This window comes from Hyla sarda, chromosome 7 (assembly GCF_029499605.1).
Source record: "Hyla sarda isolate aHylSar1 chromosome 7, aHylSar1.hap1, whole genome shotgun sequence".
NCBI classification, from domain to species: domain Eukaryota; kingdom Metazoa; phylum Chordata; class Amphibia; order Anura; family Hylidae; genus Hyla; species Hyla sarda.
Genome location: NC_079195.1, coordinates 54,280,751 through 54,308,421, shown reverse-complemented (window position 1 = coordinate 54,308,421; position 27,671 = coordinate 54,280,751). Strand labels below are relative to the sequence as shown.

Here is a 27,671-nt window from a genome sequence, read left to right as displayed (position 1 = left end):
GACCCAACAAATATAATATAGTAAAAGTGGAGGATTAAAACTGTACGGGATTAGAAAGATTTTTTTCCCCCCTTATACAGCGCCACTCTGTTCCATGGGCTTTGCCTGGTATTACAGTTTAGAACCATTCCCCATTATATGGCTTTTCTGTAAAAAATAAATAGATAAATTTAAAGGGGTACTCCGCTGTTGGACATCTTATCCCCTATTCAAAGGATAGGGGATAAGATGTCTGATTGGGGGGGCGCCACTGGGGACCCCCGTGATCTCCCCTGCAGCAGCCCGGAGATAAGTTTTCTCCAAGGCTGATGATGGGCGGTACAGGTGACAGGGCATCGTGTAATCATGGCACGCCCCCTCGTGATGTTATGCACTGCCCCCTCAATACAAGTCTATGGGAGGGGGCACGACGCCCCTTTCATAGACTTGCATTGAGGAGGGCGGACGTGCCGTCATGAGGGGGCGGGCCATCACGTCACGATGCCCTGTCCCCTGCAGCACCCGCCATCAGCCTCAGAGAAAACTTAGCTCCGGGCTGCTGCAGAGGGAATCACGGTTGTCCCCAGCGGCTGGCCCACCGTGATCAGACATCTTATCCCCTATCCTTTGGATAGGTGATAAAATGTCTAACAGCGGAGTAACTCTAAGTTGTCAGGGTGCCAAAACCTCTGCTGCCCATCGCCTGTTTATGATGTCCCGATATGCAGGAAATGCCTGCTAAGCTAATCACAGGCTGGAGCAGGTAAATGTGTAATGTCCCAGTACAGGATGTAATCCTGTACAATAACCTTAGGCCCTGTCAGGTTGAGTCCCTCAGTGTCCTGGGGGCTCTCCTACAGTGTCTCCCCCGCAGTGTCTCCCCCATAATGAAACTAAAAATATAAAAGAGAGCGCTCCATAGCGTAAAACCGACTGGGTAGGTATTGTTAGAAGGATTCTTTTTAAAACCTCTTACCCCAGGTGGTTGTGTGAGCTCACACACAACAATGGACAGCGTGTAAGGATTGTCAGAGCCCGGTCTGCAGCCTCCCAACCAAGTAGATAGCAACAAATGGACTTCAAAGGTGCGGTGGGTCTTTTGTGGCGCTGACTCTGAACAGGCACATCAGGCGAGTATAAAAGGTTTATTAAAATGCAACGCGTTTCACCGCACATGGACGGCTTCATCAGGCATATGCCTGATGAAGCCGCCCATGTGTGGTGAAACGCGTTGCATTTTAATAAACCTTTTATACTCACCTGATGTGCCTGTTCCGAGTCAGCGCCGCAAAAGACCCACCGCACCTTTGAAGTCCATTTTTCCCCCATAATGAAGATAGTGTTACTATGTCTAGCCAGTACAAGGTTATGTATTGTGTGTATATAAAGTACCTTTGGAGGACCAATGTAAATGCCTAAAAGGACCTTTAAGATGTTATCACGTTACCCAGAGAGCACCAGTAAAGCACATGACCTGCAGCTTGACCTATGGGGTGCTGGCTCAGCCCCCTCTTTATAAGAGGGGGGAGCCATAGCTATCTCTCTCTTCTACCATCACTCTTACTGAGAACAGCAAAACACAGACACCTCACATCCAGTACACCTGGAGGCCACCAGCCTGCATATGGCAGTATGTCCAGCCAACTATGTCTACTGTCTCTAATTACAAGCCTAAAGTAAAGTCAATTATTAGTCAGCGTGGCTGCACTAATCCAAAAGTATTGAAACCCCCAGCAAGCTGCAGGGCCCTCGGATTCTGGCCGAGCTGTAAAGACTATAACAACTGTCTGACCTCCGTAAAGCCTCCGTTAAACCATAACCTGGTCGTGGACTCTCATTTCACTGCCTAGCCATTGGGATAGCGGAGATATCGTTTGGGTGGTTCCCGATATCCAAAAACCACTCTGGCATCACATCTGCCCCATCCACCTACACCACTACACCCTGTGGTCCCGCCATTCACCGTGGCTCACCACAAATGACAGAGCAAACATTTCCAGTGCCAGACAATATTTCCTGTGTCAAGATGTTGCCAATGGAAACCGAATGAATATCACATATTTTGTTTTTAGTTCTTAAAGCATCCTGGCAACGTAATTTTTTTAAATTTTTTTTGTCCAGAACACCCATTTAGCTTAAATGGGGCTAAGCTGTAATACCAGACACCGCTCATGGACAACAGTGGCACTGTTACTAGAAAAATAAAATAAATAATGAAAGAAGAAAACAAAAGGGTGTCCTAAAGCATAACATGCGACTTCTAGGGCCAGATTCACATGTGTGATCTGGAGTGGTTGCAGTGTTTTTGGATTGCACAACCATGCTGAAGTGTCCATAGGTCTGGACTACTTCAAGATATGGGGCATTAGATAGCAGAGCAAATGCAACAGAACCACCTGGTGCTTGACACAGGAAAACCACTGATTACTGGATATGTGTACCCACACTAAGTAAATTAAGAAAAAAATAAAAAAAAAATAACTATGTACAAAAGTACATATGATCCATTACCTTAAAGGGGTACTTCTGTGGAAAACAATTTTTTTCCTATCAACTGGCTCCAGAAAGTTAAACATTTGTAAATTACTTCTATTAAAAGATCTTAATCCTTCCAGTACTTGCCAGCTGCTGTACACTACAGAGGAAGTTGAGTTGCTCCGGCCGCACCGGGCGCAACATCTGGGGGGGCGCGCTCGCACTCGCAGCTCTCTGCCCCTGCCTGGCTCGCTAACTCTCTTTGCAGTGCTGGCTGTGCGAATCCAATCCGAGCCGCCGGGTTGCCGCCCACTGTGGAGGCAGTGGCGGATCCGGGGGGGGGGGGGGGGGGGGCAAACGGGGCAATTGCCCCCCCCCCCCCCCCGAGATTGTTGCCCCTCTTCCTGAATTATCGCATGGTGGAGCGGGAGCTGTTGACTGTCCCGCTCCACCACCCCTTTCTCACGCCCGTCACTTTGCTATCACACGCCGAGGCTGCTCAATTCCTGCAGTCAGTGAGAGCCAATCACAGCAGGCCGGCGCGATGACATCACATCATCGCGCCAGCGCCCGGAGATCACGTCCCCGCGGCTCTCACTGACTGCTGGAATGAAGCAGCCGCAGCGTGGGTGAAAGGTGACGGGCGTGAGAAAGGGGAGGGGGGAGCAAATTATAAGTAAGAGGGGCAAATGATAAGTAAGGGGCACATGTCAGGGGGGCATTATATGTGGGGGCACATGACAGGACCCCCCCCGTCATGTGCCCCTCATATATAATACCCCATGTCCTGTGCCCCTCTCATATAATGCCCCCCCTGACATGTGCCCATCACATATAATGCCCCCTGTTCTGCCCCCTCGGGGGCATTATATGTGAGGGGCACAGGACAGGGGACATTATAAGTCAGGGTCACATGTCAGGGAGGCATTATACGTGGGGGCACATGACAGGAGGGCATTATATGTGAGGGGCACATGTCAGGAGGCAATATATGTGGGGGCACATGACAGGGTGCATTATATGTGAGGGGCACATGTCAGGGGGCAATATATGTGGGGGCACATGACAGGGGCCCCCTGTCATGTGCCCATATAATGCCCCCCTGACATTTGTCTCTTACTTATAATACCCAACGTCATGTGCCTTGGATCATCTCCAGGGTTCGGTTCCATTTTGATTAGTTTTTGTTCTTGATATTTTTTGTCGTTTACGATGGTTGTGAGACGACATATAATAGCGCGGCCCATGCTCGGTTACTACATTTGTAGATTTGTATTCATAGACCTGCTGAAAATGTGGAGAATGTGTAATGCATGTTCGCACTCAATAAAGTGTTTGAAAATAAACTCGTATTTAGAGGCATTTTACTTTAATTACATCAGTATTTTCATAACAAACAATACATGTGCTTAGGGGGTAAGGGTTTCTTTAACTAATCTAGTGGAAGAGACTCTAGTGCTAAAATCCACGGGTTAGGGGGCGCAAATTACTTGGCTTGCCCCGGGTGCTGACAATCTCCTGCCCAACACCCCTGCTTTCTCCATGCTTGGAGAGACCTCCGCTCCATTCACGGATTACTGTCTACCACGACACAAAGCAGTGGCTGACATGTCTCTCCGTGTATCTCTATGGGAGAGACTGAGATACACAAATGCTGTATCTTTGGCTTTTCCATAGAGAAACGTGGAGTGGTCGGATCCCCATCCTATCCCATGATAAGGGAATAAGATAAAACATCCTTTGATATGTCCTAGAGAAATGTCAAAAGAATTCTGTTTGGTAGGGACCCCGACCAATTGTTAAAAGGAGTGGGGAGAAAAGTGCAGCTGACCAAGACAATCCCATAAACTTACATTGTAATTTTGTCTATTTGGGAGAAGAGCATGGTCTCGGTCGCAGTCTAAACACTCAGACCCTGACTGATCAAAACTTTTGACATGTCAAGTTTTTTTTAAGTGACAGTACCCATTTAAGCTTGTACAGGCTCCTGGTGTACACATACGCCCGTCCATGAAGCTTGATGAAGACTAATACTGCTCCATTATTTGCATTTGCTACTGTATATGCATACAATGAGATCATCTACAGGGCCTTATTGTGAAAACTACCCTAATCCGGACATCATCTTTAAAAGGCCTGTGTCTATATGTAGGCCTGCTGGAAAAAGCTCCTGCCCCTCTTGGCCTTTAGCTATATCAGGAGTATGATGGACAGAGTGTACCCCAACAAGGAGGTGACAAGCTGGAGCTTTGGAATTACATGTTTCCACATGCATTATGGACATGTGTGATCATATCTATGCATTTCTCATCATTTCTGTGTCAATCCTAACCTTATGGGAAACTGGACAAAAAACATCCTTAAAACAAAGTTCTAGAGAGTGTCTCTAGCTATAGAAGATAGAGGGGACATAGTCCTCCATATATAATTTGTCAGGGCTTTACCACACTAGACCTAAAGAAAATGGCCTTCACTGTGAAAATAATAAAAATAAAAAATAAAACTCTTCTGTTCTCTAAAACCTTACTTTATTTTAATTTTATTTATGGACCCTCCCTGCCAAGACTGGTGAATAGCTAACCACAGGAACAAGCTTCATGGGAAACCCACAATTCTGGTACTTGTCTCTACAACATGTCAAGTACTCCCTTTTACATGAACTGTACTCCCTTTTACATGAACTGTACTCCCTTTTACATGAACTGTACTCCCTTTTACATGAGGTTTTAAATACAGTTCTCTATTAACCTTAAGTTCTGGTTCACAGTTTTTTGGCATGTATTTTAACACCTATTATGAGGCAAAATTTGTGCCAACAACTGTATGCAATGTGCATCATTTGTTTACAATGATAATCTGCACCACAGTCCACCTTGATCTGAAGCAGATTTTTTTGGGGGTGAATATTTCAATGGAATAAGTATTCCTGTGGAACGTTCATTGCAGAGCAGGATGCAGATGAGCCCCATTGAATTAGGAGAATTTTCATCTATGATCTCAATTAAGATACAGTACAATGTGTAAAAATGTGTGGCACAAATCTAAGACTACCTCCAGAATGTCTGCCATGTTACCTCTGTGGAGTAAAGTAGTAAAATATCCTGTGTGAATATACTCCAACAGGAAATAAATGCAAAAGGCAATGGAAAAAAAGTAAATCTCATTTACATTTGTGCAGAAGTTAGAAAATATGGTTTTCAAGCTATACAAAAAAAAAAGGCAAAGACTCATCTGATCAGACCACATGAACAGGGTCTCTAGATAATAACCAATCACTGCCATCAAGCAGAGGTTTTCTGGGGACTTTGCTCTGTAATTTATAAATAAGTCTGGCTGCTCCAAAAGTAAAATAAAGTACCGTCTGCTTCTTCCTACAACATCGCGTACATGCAGGAATTGCCCACTCAGCTTATCACGTACCCCAGCAGTTACCCGCCTGAGCTAGCGACTGGCTGAGTGGCCCGTTACTGTGTCTTATGACGTCCCATACATGCAGGGAGTGGAAAGCCTCAGGGGACCAGGTGCTGTTGAAATAGTGGCGGGTAAGTTATGGTTTATTTTCTTTATTTTTGCCACACAAAGAAAAAAATAAAATAAAAAATAAGTTAAAAAAAAAACAAAAAAAAACACACATCCTTGGAAAAAGACTTTTAGGTTTCAAAATTTAAACCCAAAAGGATATTGAAAGTTTAATACCTTATCATTAGACAATAGAATATCTACTTACCGCAGTGCCATTGTTATCTCTAAAAACTTCTTGATTAAAATAATCAAATAATTTCTTTTCTATTTGTAGCACAACCTGGTAAAAAGAGGAAGTCAAATTAATGTTAGAAAGCATTGTCATTGTAGAATGGAACATAAAGCGATGGTTGTGTTTTGAGATTTCTAAAACTTCAAAACACGGTGAACAACATGTAAACTGCAATATTAAAAATGTATTGGTTTGTATGTGTCTCTCTTTTTAGGCTGCAAAATCAAAATACTACAAATTAACCATAACATACTACGTAAATAATGAACCCTAGTAACAATCACACCCAATCTTGTACTTAGCATGACTACCATACCTTGCGATCATTCTCAGATTCCCGGAATATCAACTTGTCTACTGTGCTGCTGTCTGTTTCCTGCACAGTCTGCATTGTAGTTTTTGCACAAAGTGTCTGAAAAATGAAAGAAAAAGTTATTGTTACAGTTTTAGCACTGAGACCAAGACTGGAAATGAGAGAAAACAATTATCCAGAACACACTTAAACGTAGGCTTCGTGTTCCTTAAAGGGGTAGTCCACCCCTAGACATCTTATCCCCTATCCAAAGGATAGGGGATAAGATGTCTGATCGCCGGGGTCCCGCCGCTTGTGACCCCCGCAATATAGCATGTGACACCCACCTGTTACTGCTCCGGAAGCGCTGGAGGGTCTGGCTCCCGAACACGGGGACGGAAGATCGTGACATCACGACTCCGCCCCTCTGTGACATCATGCCCCACCCCCGCAATGCAAGTCTATGGGATGGGGCGTGACAGCTGTCACGCCCCATCCCATAGACTTGCATTGAGGGGGCAGGGTGTGACGTCACACGGGGACGGAGTCGTGATGTCACGATCTTCAAGCCCAGTGGTCGGGAGCCAGACCCTCCAGCGCAGTAACAGGTGGGTGCTGCGTGCTATATTGCAGGGGTCCGCAGCGGTGGGACCCCCGCGATCAGAAATCTTATCCCCTATCCTTTGGATAGGGGATAAGATGTCTAGGGGTGGAGTACCCCTTTAAATCATTATGCATTATTAGGAGAGGAATCAGTATTTCGTGCACACATATAGCAATACAGATATATAAAGCTTAGGCATTCTGGCCCTGCTCCAAACATACCATAGTTTAATTGTAGTATTAATAGCATTTTATTAACTTGTGATTAAAATGTTTTGCTGAATTAATTACATTTGCCAACAAATGACTGAATTATATAGTGTGAAGAAAATGGGTAGAACACCCCGAGGGCATTGGCTTGTGGTTTATAGTTGGTTTCTTTTATAGTATTCTCTTTCAATAAACTAAATCAATGTAAAAATTTAGCAATACCCATTTTTTCCCCTAACCATCTGTGCCCGCCTGCACATTCAAATGCTGGGATTCACAGGCGAGCGGTTCCCAAGAGCGTTCCTCACCGATAGCAGGCATTGAAATTCAAAGCACAGATTAGCTAATCGGGTCAAGCCCAAAAAGAAGGCCTTTGGACTTATGTGTCACAAATCAGTCTGGTCGCCTTTAAACAGCACACAAGATTAGAACAAGCATTAGGACAAGCCAGAGGGGCAAACCGGACGCTTTCTAAAGCTGGTTTGTAAAGCCCTAACAAATCGCTCCATCTTTCACTCATTTAAACTTTCCAAATGAGGGTCAATATGCTCTTCTAGCATCCACATGCTAATGCGCTTAAGTAGCTTTGCAGAGTGAAAGGGCCAAAAAAAGGCCTCCCAAAACACAGGGGAGAGCTCCTGCCACTGCCGCACACTCATTGTAGCCATCAGAGAGCAGTGGCAATTCAAGAAATTCATGATTTCTGTCCCTTAAAAGCATCTGCTTCAGAAGGCATTTCCCCTGCCGCAGCTTTATCTCTTGGCCTTCTTAGTAAGCTCTAGAAACTTAGCAACTTCTGCAAAGCAGAAGAGAGAACTACATGCATGGCCTTTTTCTTTGACCACACAATAAAAAATAAAAAAAAGGTTAAAAAATGACGTGAAATCCATTCAATTATACCAAGGTTCATTTCATATGCAATAGGGGCATTGTTCTTTTGAACTGCTACAGTCGCGGGCAACCAAGCAGAACATTTTCCAAGAGCCCGGTGCCCTCTTCTTATGAAAGGATCTGACTTCAAGTATTTATCAAATATTATAATATTGTGGTCAAGCAGCAGAACAAAATAACAATTCCCTATTGCCAATTGTCCTCAAGTTTTGATATACTCCAAGATATCACAATAAGTTAAGACAAATAACGTAAGTAGAGGATAAATCTACAAAAACTTACAACATTAATAAAAGAAAAAGCTTGGCACCTAATGGCATCAGAGCAGGTGTTGGTAGAGCCAAGTCAGCAACAGTCAGGGGTGGATCAGCGTTGCACAACGAAGACACAGATGCTATTTTATAATAGGGATGCTAAAGGAGAGAGAACACTAGTTTCTGTGGGTAACAATGTCCCTGATAGAGGTATATCAGGAGACTAAGCACTACAGAAGACCTACTGTACTGATTTAACATGCATTTTTAGAAACACTCATGCCTATATTTCCTATGTCAATGAAAGTCATAGTAACATTGACAAGTTCCGATCAGTGGAGGTCTGAGTGGAGAGGACCCTGGAACAACCTGGCAAAAGCATAGCAGTGTCCTATGGACTTTTTAGCTCACCTGCATGAGCAGAAGACATATGCGTACAGGTCATAGCTAGTATATGACCCATAGGTCTCTACCCATTCTACCACGGGAAGCCAAAAGGGCAAAAAGCAAGGAAAGCTGGTGTAAAGACTGGCTCCTACTCTAGAGGACCTCACGTGAACACATATTTTATGGTAACACATTCAAGTGAAAGGGCTCCATGTAATACCATACTTCCAGGTCTAATTACCATGGGTTTCAGATGCTGGACCAGTGTCTTTAATCAAATAGGGTCAACCTCTTTTTTAGGAACCGCTTAGGTCATTTAGATCATAGATCATTTCAATACTTCTTATAAATCAGTGATTCAATGGGATTGTCCCACCACCAACACACCAACAGACTTGGGACGCCTATTTGAGATTGCTGGGCATCCCAGTGGTCAGAACCCCAGCAATTTAAGAGGTTGTCACCATTCACATGATAGGGGATAAATGTTCAAAGTGAATGTTTTACCAAGATTTATTTTATTTGAACTCCGAGCCAGATGTTAAAACAAATTAAAAAAAAAATTACAATTAGAAAATAGAAACAGATTTAATAAAGATAGAACATTTAATAATTTTTAGTAGATTATTATGGGGGCAGCCATCTTGTCTGAGCTGCTTTTAACAGCAACTGGACCCATGGACATAGGCACAATAGGGGAGATTTAGCTTTGTGTGGTTAGCTACACAATTTAAAACTAACTGGCTCAAGTTATGTGTATGAGCACCCAATTTATCAATAGACGCATTTTCTGTGAAGTTGTAAGCAAGTTTTGCAAGTAAAGATTACTGTTATTGATCTGAGCAGTGATAATTCAATAGGGAGAGGAAGGCTGAGCACCGAACATCACTTTACGGGAAAACTAGAGAGAAAAAAAGCACCAAAAATTGTAAAATCATGTTTAGATGGGCACTGACACTTAAAAACTTTTTACATGTCAGAGATAAATCAAATGTTTTGATCTGATGGCATATGAATGCTAGAATGAGTTATAGAAGTTTGCCCTTCGCTTTGTGCCAGGTTTAAGTCTATGGGACAGCTTCGGCTATGCGTACCATAGTGTGGGGAGAGAAGCGCTTAGCCGCATGCCCCTATGACATGTCAAAAGTTATTTTTATGAGTACACTAACATATAAACTTGATTTAAACAATAAGTCGTCTTAGTAATATCTCTATAGGCAATGTGTAATCAGAAATCACCTATTTTCTTCTTGTCTGAGCTGCTTTTAACAGCAATGACTTTACAGCAGGACCAATAAACACAGACACAATAGTGGAGATTTAGCATTGTGTGGTTAGCTACACAATTAGAAAACTAACTGGCTCAAGTTATGTGTATGCCCGCCTAATTTATCAAAAGTCACAATTTTTGTGAAGTTGTAAGCAAGTTCTGTAAGTAAAAAGACTGCTGGTATTTGTTTGCGACACTTGGAGCCCTCATCATTTGCGACACTGACTCAAAACCCAGCATGAAAAAACTACAATGGCATTAAAAAAAATTAAACAAAAACCGCTGTGTGTGAAAAGCATCCCAAGCATAAAAAAGATCAGCTGCAGACCTGAGATCTACGAGCTTTCAGCAGCCATGACTACAAGAGTGGTCTCTATTGGTAGTACAGATAATTGAATAAAGGAATTAGCAGCAACTGGGGGGCAATAGAAATGCACAAGGCTTGAAGGAGGAACACTTGAGAACTTAAAAACCCAAATCTGATCAAAGAATTCTGTAATGAGATCACAGACTTCTGCACTGCTCCTAAATTGATCACACAATTGAGATCTTAAGAGTCTGGGGAGAAAAAAAGGTTTTTCTGAGCAATGAAAGGGATAATGTATATAAAATATACGCTTGAGGAAGCAAGGGGTGTTAACTCCTACATTACTGGACTAGCTCCATGACACCCCTATTATAGCCACCCATGAGAGAGAATATAGACAAACACATTCTACACTATAAGGATGTTTAATGGGTTTCACAGCCTGCACTTTCCTCTTTTAGTACATAGTTACTGTGCTTTTAGACTGTGGAAGAGTAAATATCTAGATAGTATAGGTTAGTTAAGCCTCCAAAGAAATTGCTCCTAATATACATAGAGAGTAAGGACAAGGTCTAATGTGAATGGCAACAATCAGTGTACAGTACTGTAAATGTGTTCTACGAAAGAACTAAAAAACTACAGGTTATTTTGCAGGTATGGTAAAGTTATCCTCCTTTTGTCAACCAAAAATGTAGCAATTAGTTGATTTTTTGGGTGTTATGACTTATACTACTGCACATAATTGAGTAAAACAGTAAATATGGACTTTACAGATGTTTTCTGTGCTTTTTAGTTCAGCTATAAGAGGTTCATGACCGGAAAATCCTCAAAACTGCGTAAAAATCCTAAATTATTGTGTTTAAAATAATAAATCACTTATCCATTAGTACTCCTGGGGAAAACATTTTTTTTTCTTAAATCAACTGATGCCAAACAGATTTGTAAATTTCTTCAATGAAAAAATCTTAATCCTTCCAGTACTAATCAGCTGCTGTATAAGGGGGAAGTTCTTTTTGAATTTCTTTTCTGTCTATCCACGGCGCTCTCTGCTGTCCATGTCAGAAACTTCCAGAGCAGGAGAGGTTTGCTATGGGGAATTGTTCCAGCTCTGGACAGTTCCCGACATGGACAGAGGTGTCTTCAGAGAGCACGGTGTACAGACAGAAATTCTAAGAGAAAAGAACTTCCTCTTTATTATACAGCAGCTGATTAGTACTGAAAGGATTAAGATTTTTTAATAGAAGCAAATTACAAATCTGTTTAACTTTCTGGCATCAGCAGGGCCGGATTAATGTAGGGGCAGATGGAGTGGCCGCTCCAGGCCCCTATCTTACAATAGGCCCAGCAGCACTTTAGAAAAAAAACATTTTTTTTTGCTGCCCGCGCTTGGGGGTCCAGGACACTTTCCCCGGATCCCCAAGCGAGGAGCGCCACTTTAAACTGTATGCGCATACAGTTAGAACATGCCTGTAAGTCACAGCAGGCCTTCCGTGACCTCTGCCCTAACGCAGGCGCCGATGACCTCACACATCGGTGCCAGCACTGTGGAGGACAGAGGTCACGGCCACACAGAGGAAGGAGTATGCAACCAGACTGAACTGCGGGACTGAGTATATATTTTTGTTATTTTTTAATATATCTGTGGGAGAGGGGGGCTTTGGGGGCGACTTGGGGACTTATCTACCTGACCGCCCGCCCACCCCCTGGCTGTCAGACTACTTGCCTGCCTGCCCACCACCCCCTGTCTGTCAGACTACCTGCCCGACTACCTGCCCACCCCCCCTGGCTGTCAGACTACCTGCCCGCCCGCCCACCCCCCCTTGCTGTCATACTACCTACCGTCCCTCTGGCTGTTAGACTACCTGCCCACCCCCCTGGCTGTCAGACTCCCTGCCCGCCTATCCCCATGGCTGTCAGACTACCTGCCTGCCCACACACCTGGTTGTCTAACTACCTGCCTAACTGCCTACCGGCCCACCCAACTGACTGTCTAACTTCCTAGCTGTCCACTGACCCACCTGGCTGTCTAACTATCTGACTACCCACACATCTGGCTGTCTGCCTACCTACCCACCTCTCTGTATACGTACCAACCTACCTACTTTGCTGTTCACTTACCCAGCTAGCTACCTACCTGACTATTTAGCTACCTGTCTAGCTAGCTTCTACCTTCCTGGCAGTCTACCTAACTAACCAACTAACGTACCTATCTAGTTGTCTCCCTACCTACCTATCCATTCACCTACCTGGCTGGCTGTATACCTTGCTAGTTACCTACCTGACCAATAGATGGGGATATTGGGGGAGACTTATCAAAACCTATCCAGAGGAAAAGTTGCTGAGTTGCCCAAAGCAACCAGATTGCTTCTTTAATTTTTTTTAAAGGCCTCTGAAAAATGAAAGAAGCGATCTGATTGGTTGCCATGGGCAACTGAACTTTTGCTCTGGACAGGTTTTGATAAATCTTCCCCATTGTGTAGAGATCAGGAGGGTACTGTAAAAATACAGAGTCTAACATGTTTGTCAGAAATGTTTGTCATATTAGATCAGAAAAGATGTCTCCTGTGAGTCCCTGGATGTAACTTTAATCACTTACATAGTATACAGATCTGTGTACAGCTGGTATATACCTCTAAATAGTCCTGTATCTGATCATGTATACTGTATACAGATCCTGGGTACAGTTGGTATCTACTTCTATATAGGCATGGGGAATACTGGTCTGTGTACAGTGGATTTATTCGGTAACAGTACAGTGAATTAGTCAGTCACTGATGTATACTGTGTTCCTGATGCCCCAGTATAATTTGGCCCTTGTATTATTGGTTTATTGCTATTATTGGTATTGTTAGTCTTTGTATAGTGGTTTTTACTCAGTATTGTGATATTATTCAGTCTTTGTGTAGTGGTATAATTGATTTCATGTATACTGTCATTATTGGCACTGGTATTTATGATTTGGTCACTAACAGTATGATGGTGATATGTATGGTGATAATATTCCTCCTTGTATACTGGTATTATTGGTAATATTGGTCTCAGTATACAGGATTTGGTCAGTAACACTATGAGGTGATATGTATGGTCATAATATTCCTCCTTGTATTGCCCCCCGAAACACTGCCAGAACAGGTCAGCAGCACAGAGGTTAAGAAATGACAAGCTCAGAGTCCTGTCTACAAATGCTCGGTAATTTTAGGTAATAAAATCAATGAACTTGTGAGAATGTAGATTTAGTGGCTGTTACTGAGACATGGTTTAATGAAAATAATGACTGGGACATATCTATACAAAGGGTACTCTTTATACAGAAGAGACCGAGAAGGCAAGAAAGGAGGAGGAGTGGCCCTATATGTGAAAGATAGCATAAAATCTAACCTAATACAAGTTAATGAGGCCAACATAGAGTCATTTTGGGTTATGTTGCAGTTTGGTAATCATAGTTACATAGTTAGTATGGTTGAAAAAAGACATACGTCCATCAAGTCCAACCAGAGGATTGAAGGGAAGGATGTAAGGGGATAAGGGAAAGGGATGTAGTTTTATAATTCTGCATAAGCATTAATGTTATTTTGTTCCAGGAATGTATCTAACCCTGCTTTAAAGCTGTTAATTGTTCCTGCTGTGACCAGTTCCTGAGGTAGACCGTTCCATAAATTCACAGTCCTCACGGTAAAGAAGGCGTGCCGCCCCTTTAGACTAAACCTTTTCTTCTCCAGACGGAGGGAGTGCCCCCTCATCCTTTGGGGGGGTTTAACCTGGAACAGTTTTTCTCCATATTTTTTGTATGGGCCATTTATATACTTAAATACGTTTATCATATCCCCCCTTAAACGTCTCTTCTCAAGACTAAACAATTGTAACTCCTTTAATCGCTCCTCATAGCTAAGATGTTCCATGCCCCATATTAGTTTAGTCTAGTCGCGCGTCTCTGCTAACTCGTGTAGGTATGATCTATAGACCTCCTAGCCAAGTTAAAAATTAGATCTACTAGTTGAGGAAATAGCTAAAATGACAATGAAAGGAGAAGTTATCATTATGGGAGATATAAACTGGAAAACCAAAATAGCCAAATAGTTTTGCCAGGAGAAATATCCGCAACCCAGCTGTCAGGTCGTGGCCACTTGTAGGCCCCTCAAAATTCTCAGCACCAGCCCATGATGCTCTTAATCCGGCCCTGGCCAACAGTAAAGAAAAAAAAAAAAAAAAAAAGTTTTCCACCAGAGTACCCCTTTAATCTTTTGTTTGTGTAGCTGAGCCCTGCCCAATTTAACAATGCAGTTTTATTAATGCATACAGATGCTGTGTGTCAAACAAAAAAAAATAAAGTGATTGGCCAGCAGGAATATCACCAAACCAAAAGAATGGAGGCCACCATCACGTAGTACATTTAGCAGGTTATAGCAGATGATAAGTATTACATCTTGGCACCTAATAGTTTCCCTTTTTACACACAATTTCTGACAGGTAAATTGAAAACTGTCTACACTAAATTATTGGTCTCCTACACAGATATTGGCTGCATATTGGATACATTTGAGCACTTGTATAACCCAGATTTCTCACTGTGGATACTTCCACTACTAAACGGCAGGATTTTGCTACTTTATTTGAAATAGAAGAGGTTCCATGGATCCACCACAAAAGATGATTGTAAGTCCCACCCTCCCTCTATACAGAACATGTCCACTATTAGGTGTATCACAGATTGTTATTGTGCACAAAGGACATAAAAGGTCTAACAGATTTGCAAAATATTCCTAAAAGATATGGCTTCAAGTAGGGTTGGCTCTTGTTGGCTATTTAGGGTCCTTCCACAGTACCCTGGTGGGCCGGTTTGACACTGAAGGTATATAATATTCTGTATGTCTCAAATGGTGTATTAGCTCAGCATTCATTAATTATATATATATATATATATATATATATATATATATATATATATATATATATTTAGCAAAATTGCCCAAAAAAATGTAAGTGTAAAAAATTTTTTGTGTTCTGGAAAATGTTAACATTTTAATAAAGTGTAAAATATAATTATTTCCTTTTAATTTTCCATTCTATTTTCTGCCAGGCTATTTTGTTTCCTCATCAAACAGATTGCAGTTTGCACAATCATTTCTTGCACCAGACATCATTGAACGGCAGCAAATAGACCGGGTAGACACATAGAACAGTTGCTCATCTGGACAGCTGGACAAGGAGAAGCTTTCATCTGAAGCTACACATGGCAAAGCGCCTTGTTGCCAAACAGCAAAGCAAAAGCAAAATTTAAAGTACAGATGTCAAATGACCCTTCATGAGTGACGTTATTCCAAGTGACATATGAGCCATGATGCCCAGCACTCTATAAGAGCGTTCGTATCTGTCTGATGGCTTTGCCAAAGCAAATCATAAACTAGGAACATCAGAAACATGAATTTCCCTTTCTCCCCTTCCGGAGCCATGTGTGTCATTGACTAGAGACTAATTCATAATCTTCATATCAAAGCTGATTAATATTTTTTCTAGCCTAATGTACATTATATCTCAGTATGCAGAAAAATATACATTTCTGTCCGCTTTTAAAAGGGGCAATTTAAGGTCAACTGCCCTTTTTCCCGAGAAATAGCATCACTCTTTCCAACAGGATGTGTCTGGTATTGCAGCACAAAGGGCTAAGCTACAATACCGGGCACAGACTATAGGCAAACTTTGCTAAAGCGATTTAGCAGGGTTATCCAGGAATAATGGCCCAATCTAACATGAGGTGTGAAGCGTCAACTGCATTTTGGGTGTCACTGGAGCCAAGGCAACTGTCCACAACTAAGAGTATCATGTAGGGGTCTCCTTAACCCCCTGAATATTACCTGTGTACAACGACTGGACAATTGTGCCGTGGCAAATGTGACAGCAAACACAGTTGAATTTTCCCCATGTCCAATAATCAGATAGGGCAGAAGTGTATACCTGGACAACCTCCATCCCTTTAAACAGCAGCTAAATTTGCATTTACCAAAATCATACGTATCCATCTGTGAAAGAGGCTTGATCTTCTGAAATTTACGGAAAAAAGATGGAGGCTGCCATTGTAATTCTCCATTACTGCATCCTACAGGCACCCTATGAGTAATTATCTGGCCCTGATTGCCATAGGTTCCAAGCTCATTGAGATCGGTCACCTACAATCATATGAAGGGTTGGTTGTGAATGCAAATACATGTCAGCTGCTATTTTGCTATATTGAGCAACATGGCCACCCAGGCCCAGCAAAATGTATCTTAAAATACCTTTTTTCATGACTAATACATGGCTAGAAATCCATGAGAGTCTTTTATAATTATTAATGAACCTGAACGTGTAGCAAACGCAGTACTACTACTGACTAACTTGTCAGCCTTTATTTACATGCCCTCATGTTGTTATATAAATCTAAACTGCCCAATAAAAACTAAGACAGCCTGAAGGTGCACCACATGTTTTGTTTTTTTTAAACATTAGCAACTATGATCAATCTGGTCTCTTTAACTGCCTATTCTAAGTTTACACCACCTTTTAGTTAGCTTACGTTATGCCAAAATTGGGGAGCCAAAGCTGTGTGCCAAAATTCTGGTGCACTGTATTTAAAGAGGTCATCCAGGATTACAAAAACAAAGCTGTTTCTTCCAAAAAAAGCTTCACATTTGTTATCAGGTTGTGGGTGATATTACTACTCCACTCCATTTTCTAGAATGGAATGGAGCTGTAATACCATACAAACTGGACAGGAGTTGTGCTATTTCTGAAAAAACTAAGCTATCTTTCTCTATTTTGGATAACTCTTTAAAGGGGTACTCCGCCCCTAGACATCTTATCCCCTATCCAAAGGATTGCCACTAGAACCCCCGCGATATCTGTGCAGCACCTGGTGTTTATTTACAATGCTGGGTGTGGGTGGCGGGGGTCGTGACGTCACTGCCACGTCCCATGACACCACGCTCCCTTAATGCAAGTCTATGGGAGGGAGCGTGGCAGCCATCACGCCCCCTCCCATAGGCTTGCATTGAGGGGGTGAGGAGTGACTTCATGAGGGGCGAGGCGTGACTTGACGAGGGGCGTGGCTGTGACATCCCGACGCCCAAACACATCGTTCCGAATGCTGGGGCAGCAGAGTCCCCAGTAAGCCGCATTCCCTCGTAGGTTGAGGCACAGAAGTCTCCAAAAAGCATCATGTAAGTCAATTTTTTGGCGTTACTCGCACTACATTTTTGATGTATGCAGTTACATGTATCTACCCTGTTATATTCTAGGCTAACCTCATATTAAAGAAATTGAAAATTTCATTGATTTCTTCCTGTGGAAACGATCTACAACTTTCAAAACTGGTCGGTTTTGTAGAGTTTCTTCTGTGTCTGATATCGACAGGTGATTTCTGGTTTGGATTTTAAAGAGCTAAAAACATTTGGATTCTATGCACGAATGCTGGCCACCTACTTCCATGTCTTACATGGACTTCTGTCATGCATTGAAATTTCAGCAGGTGAGCTGGCTACAACTTGACAATGTATTATCTTATGCAGCTGTATCCAAAGAAATACCAATCAATTGCTTAAGATTTAGGAAGATCTAGCAATAACCGTATTTTTCGCCATATAGGATGCTCCGGCATATAAGACGCACCCGATTTTAAAGGAGGAAAATCTAGAATACAATGTAAAGTATAGGACAGTGATCTCCAACCAGCGGACCTCCAGATGTTGCAAAACTACAACTCCCAGCATGCCCGGACAGCCGCTGGCTGTCCGGGCATGCCAGGAGTTGTAGTTTTGCAACATCTGGAGGTCCGCTGGTTGAAGACCACTGGTATAGGAGGTAATACTCACGTGTCCCCGCCGCTCCGGACCCATCACCGCTGCCCTGGATGTCGCCCTCCATCGCTGTCGCCACTTCCCCGGGGTGTCCCCGTCGCTCCGGAACGTCTCTGCTTCCCGGTATCCTTGCTATACATCACCGCCATCACGTCGCTACGTACGCCGCTCCTATTGGATGATGGGATGGCATGCGCGATGACGACGAAGGAGAGTGCCGGCCATGCAGGGGATCCTGGCACGGAGCAGACACAGAGGAGGAAGGTAAGGTCCCTCCCGATGCTGCCTGGTTAGTGTCACTTTCCCTTCAGACGTGGCGGTCAGCATTGATCGCCACGTCTGAAGGGTTAATACAGGGCATCACCGCGAATTGGTGATGTCCTGTATTAGCCGCGGGTCCCGGCAGTTGATGGCCGCAGGGACCGCCGCGATAGGACAGGGTTTTAATGTCTATTCGCCGTATAAGCCGCACCAACTTTTCCCCCCAGTTTTGGGGAAGAAAAAGTGCATCTTATACGGCGAAAAATACGGTAGTTATACACAATGTGACAAAAAAAAAAACACCTAAAAAAACTAAAATAATTTTCTTGAACAGCATACTTAATATATTTGTAATTATGAATTTTAATGTTATAAGTAAAAAAAATATATAAAACATACATAAAAGACTCTGGAAAAGTTAGAAGCTTTGATACGGCGATATTGATTGCTTGAGTAGAACAATCATTGTATCAATGGCCCGTAGTGATAACAAGTCCTTCTGTGCATTTGCATTAATGACATTTTAACCAGTACATGATTGGTTAAAACAATTGCTGCCTCCCATTAACATCTGTGACACTGTCCTGGGCGCTCCAGCACCATTATCCCCGTTATATCTCTAAGTGCTGTTAAATTCATTTGTCATTTGATCGAATGCCAATAGGCTACAAATCGCCGCACACCACCCAGAGTGACTGCTGACAGGAGCATTCTGTTTTACCATAGGAAAACATTTGTGTGCTCTTCTGTTCGCTCATACATGCTTTTCTTACTCATCTGCCTCCCTATTCTTCCTTCCTGGGAGGACAAATTGCTCTCAGTGGCTTCTTTTCAGAGGCAACCCAGCGCGCAAAAAATTGTCACTGAGCAGAAACACAAGAAACAGGGGCATAAAAATTCATCACTTTGGCCTCTTGACCTCTTACCACTGGGTTTGGTGCACCCGGCCCTTAGAGGAAGGGGGGGGGGGGGGGGAAATAGCACCCAGGGAGGGTAAAGCAGACCTTCTGAGGTAAAGTACAGACTAGAAAATATCTTGGCTACATGAAAAAAGCCGACCAGATGCTTCATTGTCTCCAAGAAGCGGTTCTGGAAACAGGGGGTGATCAGCCACATGGTACACTGGGTGGAATAAGGAAGACCTTTGTTTCACTGCAGCTCTGTCACTTTTCTGACTGCACTACAAAAGGGGTGTAAATGCAAGATTTAATCCGGACTCTTTAGTCAGCAGATTAAAACCAAACATGCCAGATGTCCAAGAGACTGTTTAACATACAGGGGACATTTTCTTTAATACACTGAGAAGTAAAAAGTCTGCATCTCTATCTATATATTTTGCTCCAAGGACAAATGACTGACAAACCCTTTCCTCGGGGAGGACACAGAAAGTTCTATGTTAATATTGGTCAATTTAGTTTCTATCTGACACCTTTTCTAGTAATCTAGTTCCACCTCCCAATAAAAGGGTAACAAATAACACTAAAATAAAGAACTGTACCTTGGACCAGGGCAGGGTCTATACAAGAAGCAATGTTTTAATTAAAACTTATATAAACTAATATGAAAGGCATCAGTTGTACCTTAAGGCTCTACTTACATTACTTTCAGTGTCTGGGCTAAGAAATGTCTCAGAAGACTTCACACTGAAGTGTCCGCAGACTCCTATGGACCAGACAGTGAAGTTACATATGTCCAATCTGCCTGGTATATATCAGCATGCCTACTTAGTCTACCTTGGTCGGGTGACCAGATCCATTTAAACTTCCCAGGTAATCGTGTAGCCCAAGAATTGCTCCGAGACTCATGTGATCAGGCTGCTTCCCAAAAGTCCAATGCAACTCTATAGGAACTCCACCATCTGCCTTTTGGAAATCCGTCTGATCACATAAGTCTTTGAGCAATTCTTGGGTTGTAAGATTGCCTGGGAAGTTTAAATGTATCCTGCTACCCGAGCCATTCCTGCCAGAAATTCTGCTAAAATTTACTGCACATTGGTTTCAATGGGACTCCCATTTAGACCGCAATTTTGCATTCTGCAAAAATATAAGCCCAGTCATATTTGGTGGAATTCCTTGGCGGATTCCAATTGAAGTCAATGAAACGTCAATTGAGGCGAATTGCTGTGTTCTGACAAAAAAGCAAAGCTTGCTGAATGGAATTTGTGTGGGATTGTAGAAATTCTGCCGTGTAAACATAGCCTTAGGGGAAGATTTATCAAAACTTGCTGAGGAAAAGTTGACCAGTTGCCCACTGCAACCAGATTTCTATGGGCAACAGTACTACTTTTTCTTTGCACAGGTGTTGATAAATCTCCCCTTAAAGGGGTACTCCAGAGGAAAACTTTTTTTTTTTAATCAACTAGTGCCAGAAAGTTAAGATTTGTAAATTACTTGTGTTCAAAAAATCTTTACCCTTACAGTACTTATTACCAGCTGTATACTACAGAGGAAATTCTTTTCTATTTGAATTTCTTTTTTGTCTTGTCCACAGTGCTCTCTTCTGACACCTGATGCCCCTATCAGGAACTGTCCAGAGCAAAATCCCCATAGCAAACCTATGCTGCTCTTGACAGTTCCTGACACTGACGGGAGGTGTCAGCAGAGAGCATAGTGGTCAGACAGAAAAGAAATTCAAAAAGAAAAATAATTTCCTCTGTAGCATACAGCTGCTAATAAGTAATGAAAGGGCTTGAGAGGGTATAAAGGAATGGGAGGACTACAGTAACCAGAAATATCAAAGTAGGGATAGTTTTTTTTTGGGGGGGGGGGGGGGGTGAGATGTTTTAGAGTTCACCTAATAACCATGGATAAATATATGGAGGACTGAAGTAGAGATCTTTCCCAGCACTGCAACAAGAGGGCAACAAGAGAGGAAAGACTGTTTCCACACTAATATAGAAGGCATTCTTTACAGTAACAGCAGCGAGACTATGGAACTCACTGCACTATAAAGCATTGGTACGGCCTCACCTGGAATATGCTGTTCAGTTTTGGGCACCTGTCCATAAAAGGGACACTGTGGAGCTGGAAAGGGTGCAGAGACGCACGACTAAACTAATATGGGGCATGGATCATCTTAGCTATGAGGAGCGATTAAAGGAGTTACAATTGTTTAGTCTTGAGAAGAGACGTTTAAGGGGGCATATGATAAGCGTATATAAATGGCCCATACAAAAAATATGGAGGAAAACTGTTCCAGGTTAAACCCCCCCCCAAAGGACGAGGGGGCACTCCCTCCGTCTGGAGAAGAAAAGGTTTAGTCTAAAGGGGCGACACGCCTTCTTTACCATGAGGACTGTGAATTTATGGAACGGTCTACCTCAGGAACTGGTCACAGCAGGAACAATTAACAGCTTTAAAACAGGATTAGATACATTCCTGGAACAAAATAAGATTAATGCTTATGAAGAAATATAAAATCCTATCCATTCCCCAATATCGCGCACACACCCTTACCCCTTAATTCCCTGGTTGAACTTGATGGACATATGTCTTTTTTCGACCGTACTAACTATGTAACTATGTAAGATAGAGTGTTACTACACCAACAGAAAGTGAATCTTTACTGTAACAGGAGTGAGACTATGGAACCCCCTGAAGCGGTTATGGTGAACTCACTGAAAGACTTCAAAAAGGGACCTGGATGCATTTCAGTCAGTCAGGAATTCTCCCCTGCTGTGAGAAAAAAAACGTGGCTTCGATTTTTTACCTTATTTGCCTTCCTCTGGATCAACATTGTACAATAATAGGCTAAACTGGATGGAGGTTTGTCTTTTTTAGTCTTGCAAAAATGTTTAAAAAAAATTCTGCTGCTGAAGAACCTTTTTACTACTTCTAGGATTACAGAGTATTTTACTGGAGAATTTCACAGGGTTCTGCTACAGGAGGTCCCAGATTGACCTGACAAATGTGCCATGTAGGACTGTCCGGGAGTCAGATGAAAAACTATTGCCTGTTACTCAACTATCCACAAAGCAAACAAGAAAAACAAAAATGGTTGTAAAGTACTGTAGATTTATATTAAATATTATATAAAATTACATAACATGTAAAGAATTTAATATATAGAAGAGATAGAGCATGAGTAAAAATGGCCCACATTTTCAATTTTTACTCTCTCTCTCCATATAATAAATAAATATATATATATACAGTGATCCCTCAACTTACAATGGCCTCAACATACAATAGTTTCAACATACAATGTTTTTTTTCTGGACCATTGTAACTTGAAACCAGACTCAAAATACAATGTACAGACAGTCCAGATCTGTGAAACGTGTCACAACTGGAGGAACCGACCAATCAGAATGGGCATTTTACTGGTAAAACACCTCTATTACTGAAGTGCCTGCACTGACTGGGTGTCTGGTAGCGCCCCCTACAGTACAGGAAGGAACAACAAGTTCTGTACTACTCCTTACCTGTGCCAGGGTTAGCTGCTCTTTTGGAAACCAAGTAAGGGCGGCTCCATTTGGGACACTGTGTGTACTGTATAGGACCCTAAAGAAGCTCCTGTCCTCTACATAAACCATTGTTTCCCAACCAGGGTGCCTCCAGCTGTTGCAAAACTACAACTCCCAGCATGCCCGGACAGCCAACGGCTGTCCGGGCATGCTGGAAGTTGTAGTTTTGCAACAGCTGGAGGCACCCTGGTTGGGAAACACTGACATAGATAGTGATTTACAGTTCCCAGCAGATCTTTCTTACTTTTATATGTAAGGATTTGCTTAATCTATATTACTTATCTACTTATTTTTCTTTAATCCTCACTTTTTCCTATTTTTTGATGACATTTTGGGGCTTCAGAACCAATTACCAGGTTTCCATAGAGTTATGGTCTCAACATACAATGGTTTCAACATACAATGGTCGTCCTGGAACCAATTAATATTGTAACTTGAGGGACCACTGTATGTATGTATGTGTATATATATATATATAATATATATATATATATATATATATATATATATATATATATATATATATATATATATTCTGTCTCCTTCCTTGCACATTCTGCTCTGCTCCCTTGGTACCTTGGCATGTTGGATGCCATTTTTCTTTTAGGGACGCTGTAAATTGAAATTGCTTAATGGGTACAACACTTCTGTGATAACACTTTTCTGAAGTCACCTTGCAAGTCTTTAAAAAGGAGCATCTGAGGTGCTGTAATCCTATAATGTCTGACAGAGTAGAGTTTAATGTACTTGCAACTTGAAGCTTTGGCACAAAGTATATGCTTTACCTCCTACGTCCTCCGTGTATATATGAAAGACTGGGATATAACCTTTCCAGTCAGCCAGCTAATGAACAGAAAAGTATAACGGAGATCTAAGGTCAAGAGAGAAGCTTGCGGCAGGTAAATGAGTTTTCCCAACCTACAGTAATTAATTACTTTACCCCTTCTAATGGCCTTGTCTATAGAGTCTGGTTAGATGACCAATCACGCACATGACCATAATACAGCTCTCTAACTTTGTATGCCTAAAACTAGCTTGGCATCAAGGAGCTGCCAGGGCTACTCAAAGTGTGCCGTCATGTCTCTCCACTGTCCATGTCCGAACCATGTCTGGACCATCCTAAGACACCATGGTACAGATATGTAGATACACTGTTAAACCTAACAGCTGGGCAGGGATTATCTTCACAACTAAAACCTCTAACTACCTTAATTCAATGTTTTAAAATGTTGAGCTTTGACCAATTGACTTCTTACAAACGCAACATACCCACTTTTTTCTCCCAAAAATGAGACCGTACAATGCTTCAGTGCTGTACGTCCAAGCTAGACCGTTAGTTGGGTGGCCTTAACAGTGTTTCTTACCAATTTTTCATGCCCATCCCTCTAAATGTGACCCTGTATCCAAAGCTTTTATCTGTCTGACAACTTAAAGCAGAAAACATGCAACCCCTCTAATAGCATGAAATTGGCAACAATAGCCGGGCAAACAAAGGGTTGAGCTGGGGCTGATTCCTGCCTCAAACAGATGTTCTGTAGATCTCATTTCTGAGCACGCTGAAATGAAGGAGTAAAAAAAATAAATAAAATGGACAAGCAGCAGTGCCCCAGTGCACTCCACACAGAAAAGACTAGGCCATTAAAGATAAGGAGCAATAAACTGGCACAATAGATTCAGCTGGGTGGTTCATCGACAAACGAAACCTCATTAAACATTAGACGCGGCAACAATTTGTCAATATTCATGGGGATGTCGCCCTGTGAAGGAAGATGATCCCTTTAGAGCTAAGTTGCAAGATAAAAGGAAGTGAAAGGAAAACTTTTATTTTAGCTTTTTAGGGATATGCACATACAGTCTGTAAACCTGGCCCTGGATCATTACGCTGCACCTGTTTAAACTAGTAACTTCATATTGAGGGTTGTCCAAGCCTTGGAATTTACAAGTCTTGATTGACATCTTTAAATCTCCCCCTTCTATAGCACACTGGGAAGGCAACACAACAATGGCCGTTTCAGCTTCCAATAAGGGACAATGGAAAGTTTAGATACCATTTCCCTGCTTTATTCTCAGTATAAACACCAGTGAGTGACCATTACCATATCATTAATCTAAATAGGCCAATTGAGGAAGCTCAAAAACTTGGCCATCTTGTAACTAGGCAAAAGGAGGAAGAATCATCTCAATGGCCAAAAGTCAGAGCCAGTTTATTATTTGGGATACCCTGATAACATTTTGCAGTCATGATCTCTCTTTGCCAAATTCATTTATTAAACAAAGGAAAGCAATGCTACAAGATGTGCATGTAGTTGGGCCTCAACAATAGATCCTTCAGTAGACATTCAAAGGGGAACTCCAGTGAAAAACCATTCTTTTTTAAATCAACTGGTGCCAGAAAGTTAAAACAGATTTGAAAATTACTTCTATTTAAAAATCTTAATCCTTCCAGTACTTATGAGAATGTATTTACTGTCTGGGTTTGCTCCTGCTCTGTACAGTTCCCAACATGGACAAAAATGTCAACAGAGAGCACTGTGGTCAGACAGAAAAGAAATTCAAAAAGAAAAGAAATTCCTGTGGAGCATACAGCAGCTGATAAGTACTGGAAGGATTAAGATCTTTAAATAGAAGTAATTTACAAATCTGTATAACTTTCTGGCATCAGCTGATTTAAAAAATATACATATGTTTTTCCACTGGAATATCCCTTTAACTATAGAGTGCTGTAACTGCTCTGTTAAGCATCCATCATATATATATCCATGGTCAACCAGATAGGTGAACACAAGGGGTGTGGACTTTTCCACAGGAAATCCCTAGGTTGCTAACCCAAATGTCTCTGCTAGAAGCAGTGGACAGATTGACAGAAGACACTAATTTATGGTACCAAAGTATCAAACAAATATTTTTTGAAAGACACAAAGGCAGGGTGGGCAGCAAACATTAGGTGGTATACAGAAAAACACCTGGAAGAACATCAAAATATAAGAAACTGAAAAGCCGCTTACCACGGTGCAAAGAAAACCTATAGAAGCTTATTGCTCTAGCGTTCGGTAAAGGGATCTTCAATGGCTACTGTCAGACTCAAAAATGTTTTATATGTTGTACACCTTTCTAAAATACTTCATAAGAAAATTTTATTTTTTATAGAAATCATGGTGTATATATATATATATATATATATATATATATATATATATACACACACACACATATATATATATCATACATAGAAAGACAAAATGGTACCCGGACTAACCGTGAGGAAACAGCAGATCGACTTCTATGGCATCTCTGACAGATCCGACTTCAGGCTGACAGCAGGGCGCTCAGAGTGGAGGGGACTGCAGGCAAAGTTTTGCGCAGATTGCGCTTCTTCCGGCCTCATACGAGGCCGGAAGTGCGATCTGTGCGAAACTTTGCCGGCAGTCGCCTCCACTTTGAGCGCCCTGCTGTCAGCCTGAAGTCGGATCTGTCTGAAATGCCATAGAAGTCGGTCTGCTGTTTCCTTGCGGTGAGTGCGGGTACCTTTTTGTCTTTCTATGTATGTTATTGAGTGGCTTTGGGTTGCTTGGTTCCCAGCACCTCCGGACCCACAGGCATCAGGACTCCGTGTTGCCACAGTGACAGAACGCTAGCCTTCACGTACATGCTGACATAATTGGTCTTTCTCCACAGCAGTGTCCTCTAGCTTGTGTTAGTATGTATGTATGTATGTATGTATGTATGTATGTATGTATGTATGTATATATATATATATATATATATATATATATATATATATATATATATATATATATATTATGGGTCCCCATACCATCCAGAACATCATCCTGTCTGGCTGCAGCATTATTTATATCCCAGCTGAAGCACAGGCTTGGACAAAGTCCAATAAGTATGGGTGAGACTAGCACTCCTTTGTGCTCGCTCCTGTCCTATCAGACAGCAGTATGAAAACAGAGAGGCTGTTAAAGAGCAGCCTACAGTGATTGAAGGAAGAGACCCAGCACAGCAGACTCAGGGAGGAATCTGTCAGCTGCAGTTCACATTCCAAACTGCAGATACTTAGGACAAAGCAGACACATTGCCCTTTCCATATATCTGTCTGTGCTTCTGTAACATAGAAAAAATTTTATTCTCTGGTGCCAGGGGTCAAGAAAGTGCTGAAGACTGGAATCATCCTCACTCCTCCTCCTATTACTGATGACTGACAGTCAGCTGGAAACTGAGCCCTGACAGGGACGGGGGGGGGGGGGGGAGGAGCGAGGAGGTGATCCAGCCCTCTGGGAAGCCTCAAACAGCAGAAAATGAAAGCATTTCTATACATTATAGATGCACATACAGATATATGAAAGGTGTCATTTCCTTATCTAACAGTTTTACGACCTTAAGGTATAAAATGTAAATACAGATTTTTTTTTATTGCGAATAACAATCTAAACATTAGCAAACAGTGTCAAAAAGTTGAAGCAGAACAATTCCTGCATTTTAAATTTTCAAAAATTGCCTACATAAAAACATAAGCAGATACCTACACTCTCTTTATATCCCAGGACTATTCATTATCTTCAGCTCTTTTACATAATAGATAAAATCTTAGCTTACCGAGTGGCATAAATACTTTTCATAGACAGAATGGGATAGTCATTCAAGAAATGTGCTAGACTTGAGAATAAACACCTTCAGCCCTAATTCAG

The 27,671-nt window shown here is 42.0% G+C and overlaps 1 protein-coding gene across 2 annotated transcripts in view; it reads right to left on the bottom strand.

Moving 5' to 3' along the window:
• Positions 1 to 27,671, bottom strand: part of INPP5A (inositol polyphosphate-5-phosphatase A) — a 468,069-nt gene that overhangs the window by 77,331 nt on the left and 363,067 nt on the right. For both annotated transcript variants that reach the window (XM_056529200.1, XM_056529199.1), the window contains exons 10-11: positions 6,525 to 6,620; positions 6,182 to 6,256 (exon numbers count right to left, since the gene is read on the bottom strand). In XM_056529200.1, coding sequence (XP_056385175.1) covers positions 6,182 to 6,256; positions 6,525 to 6,620 — 171 coding nt within the window. The remainder of the gene's footprint in view (positions 1 to 6,181; positions 6,257 to 6,524; positions 6,621 to 27,671) is intronic.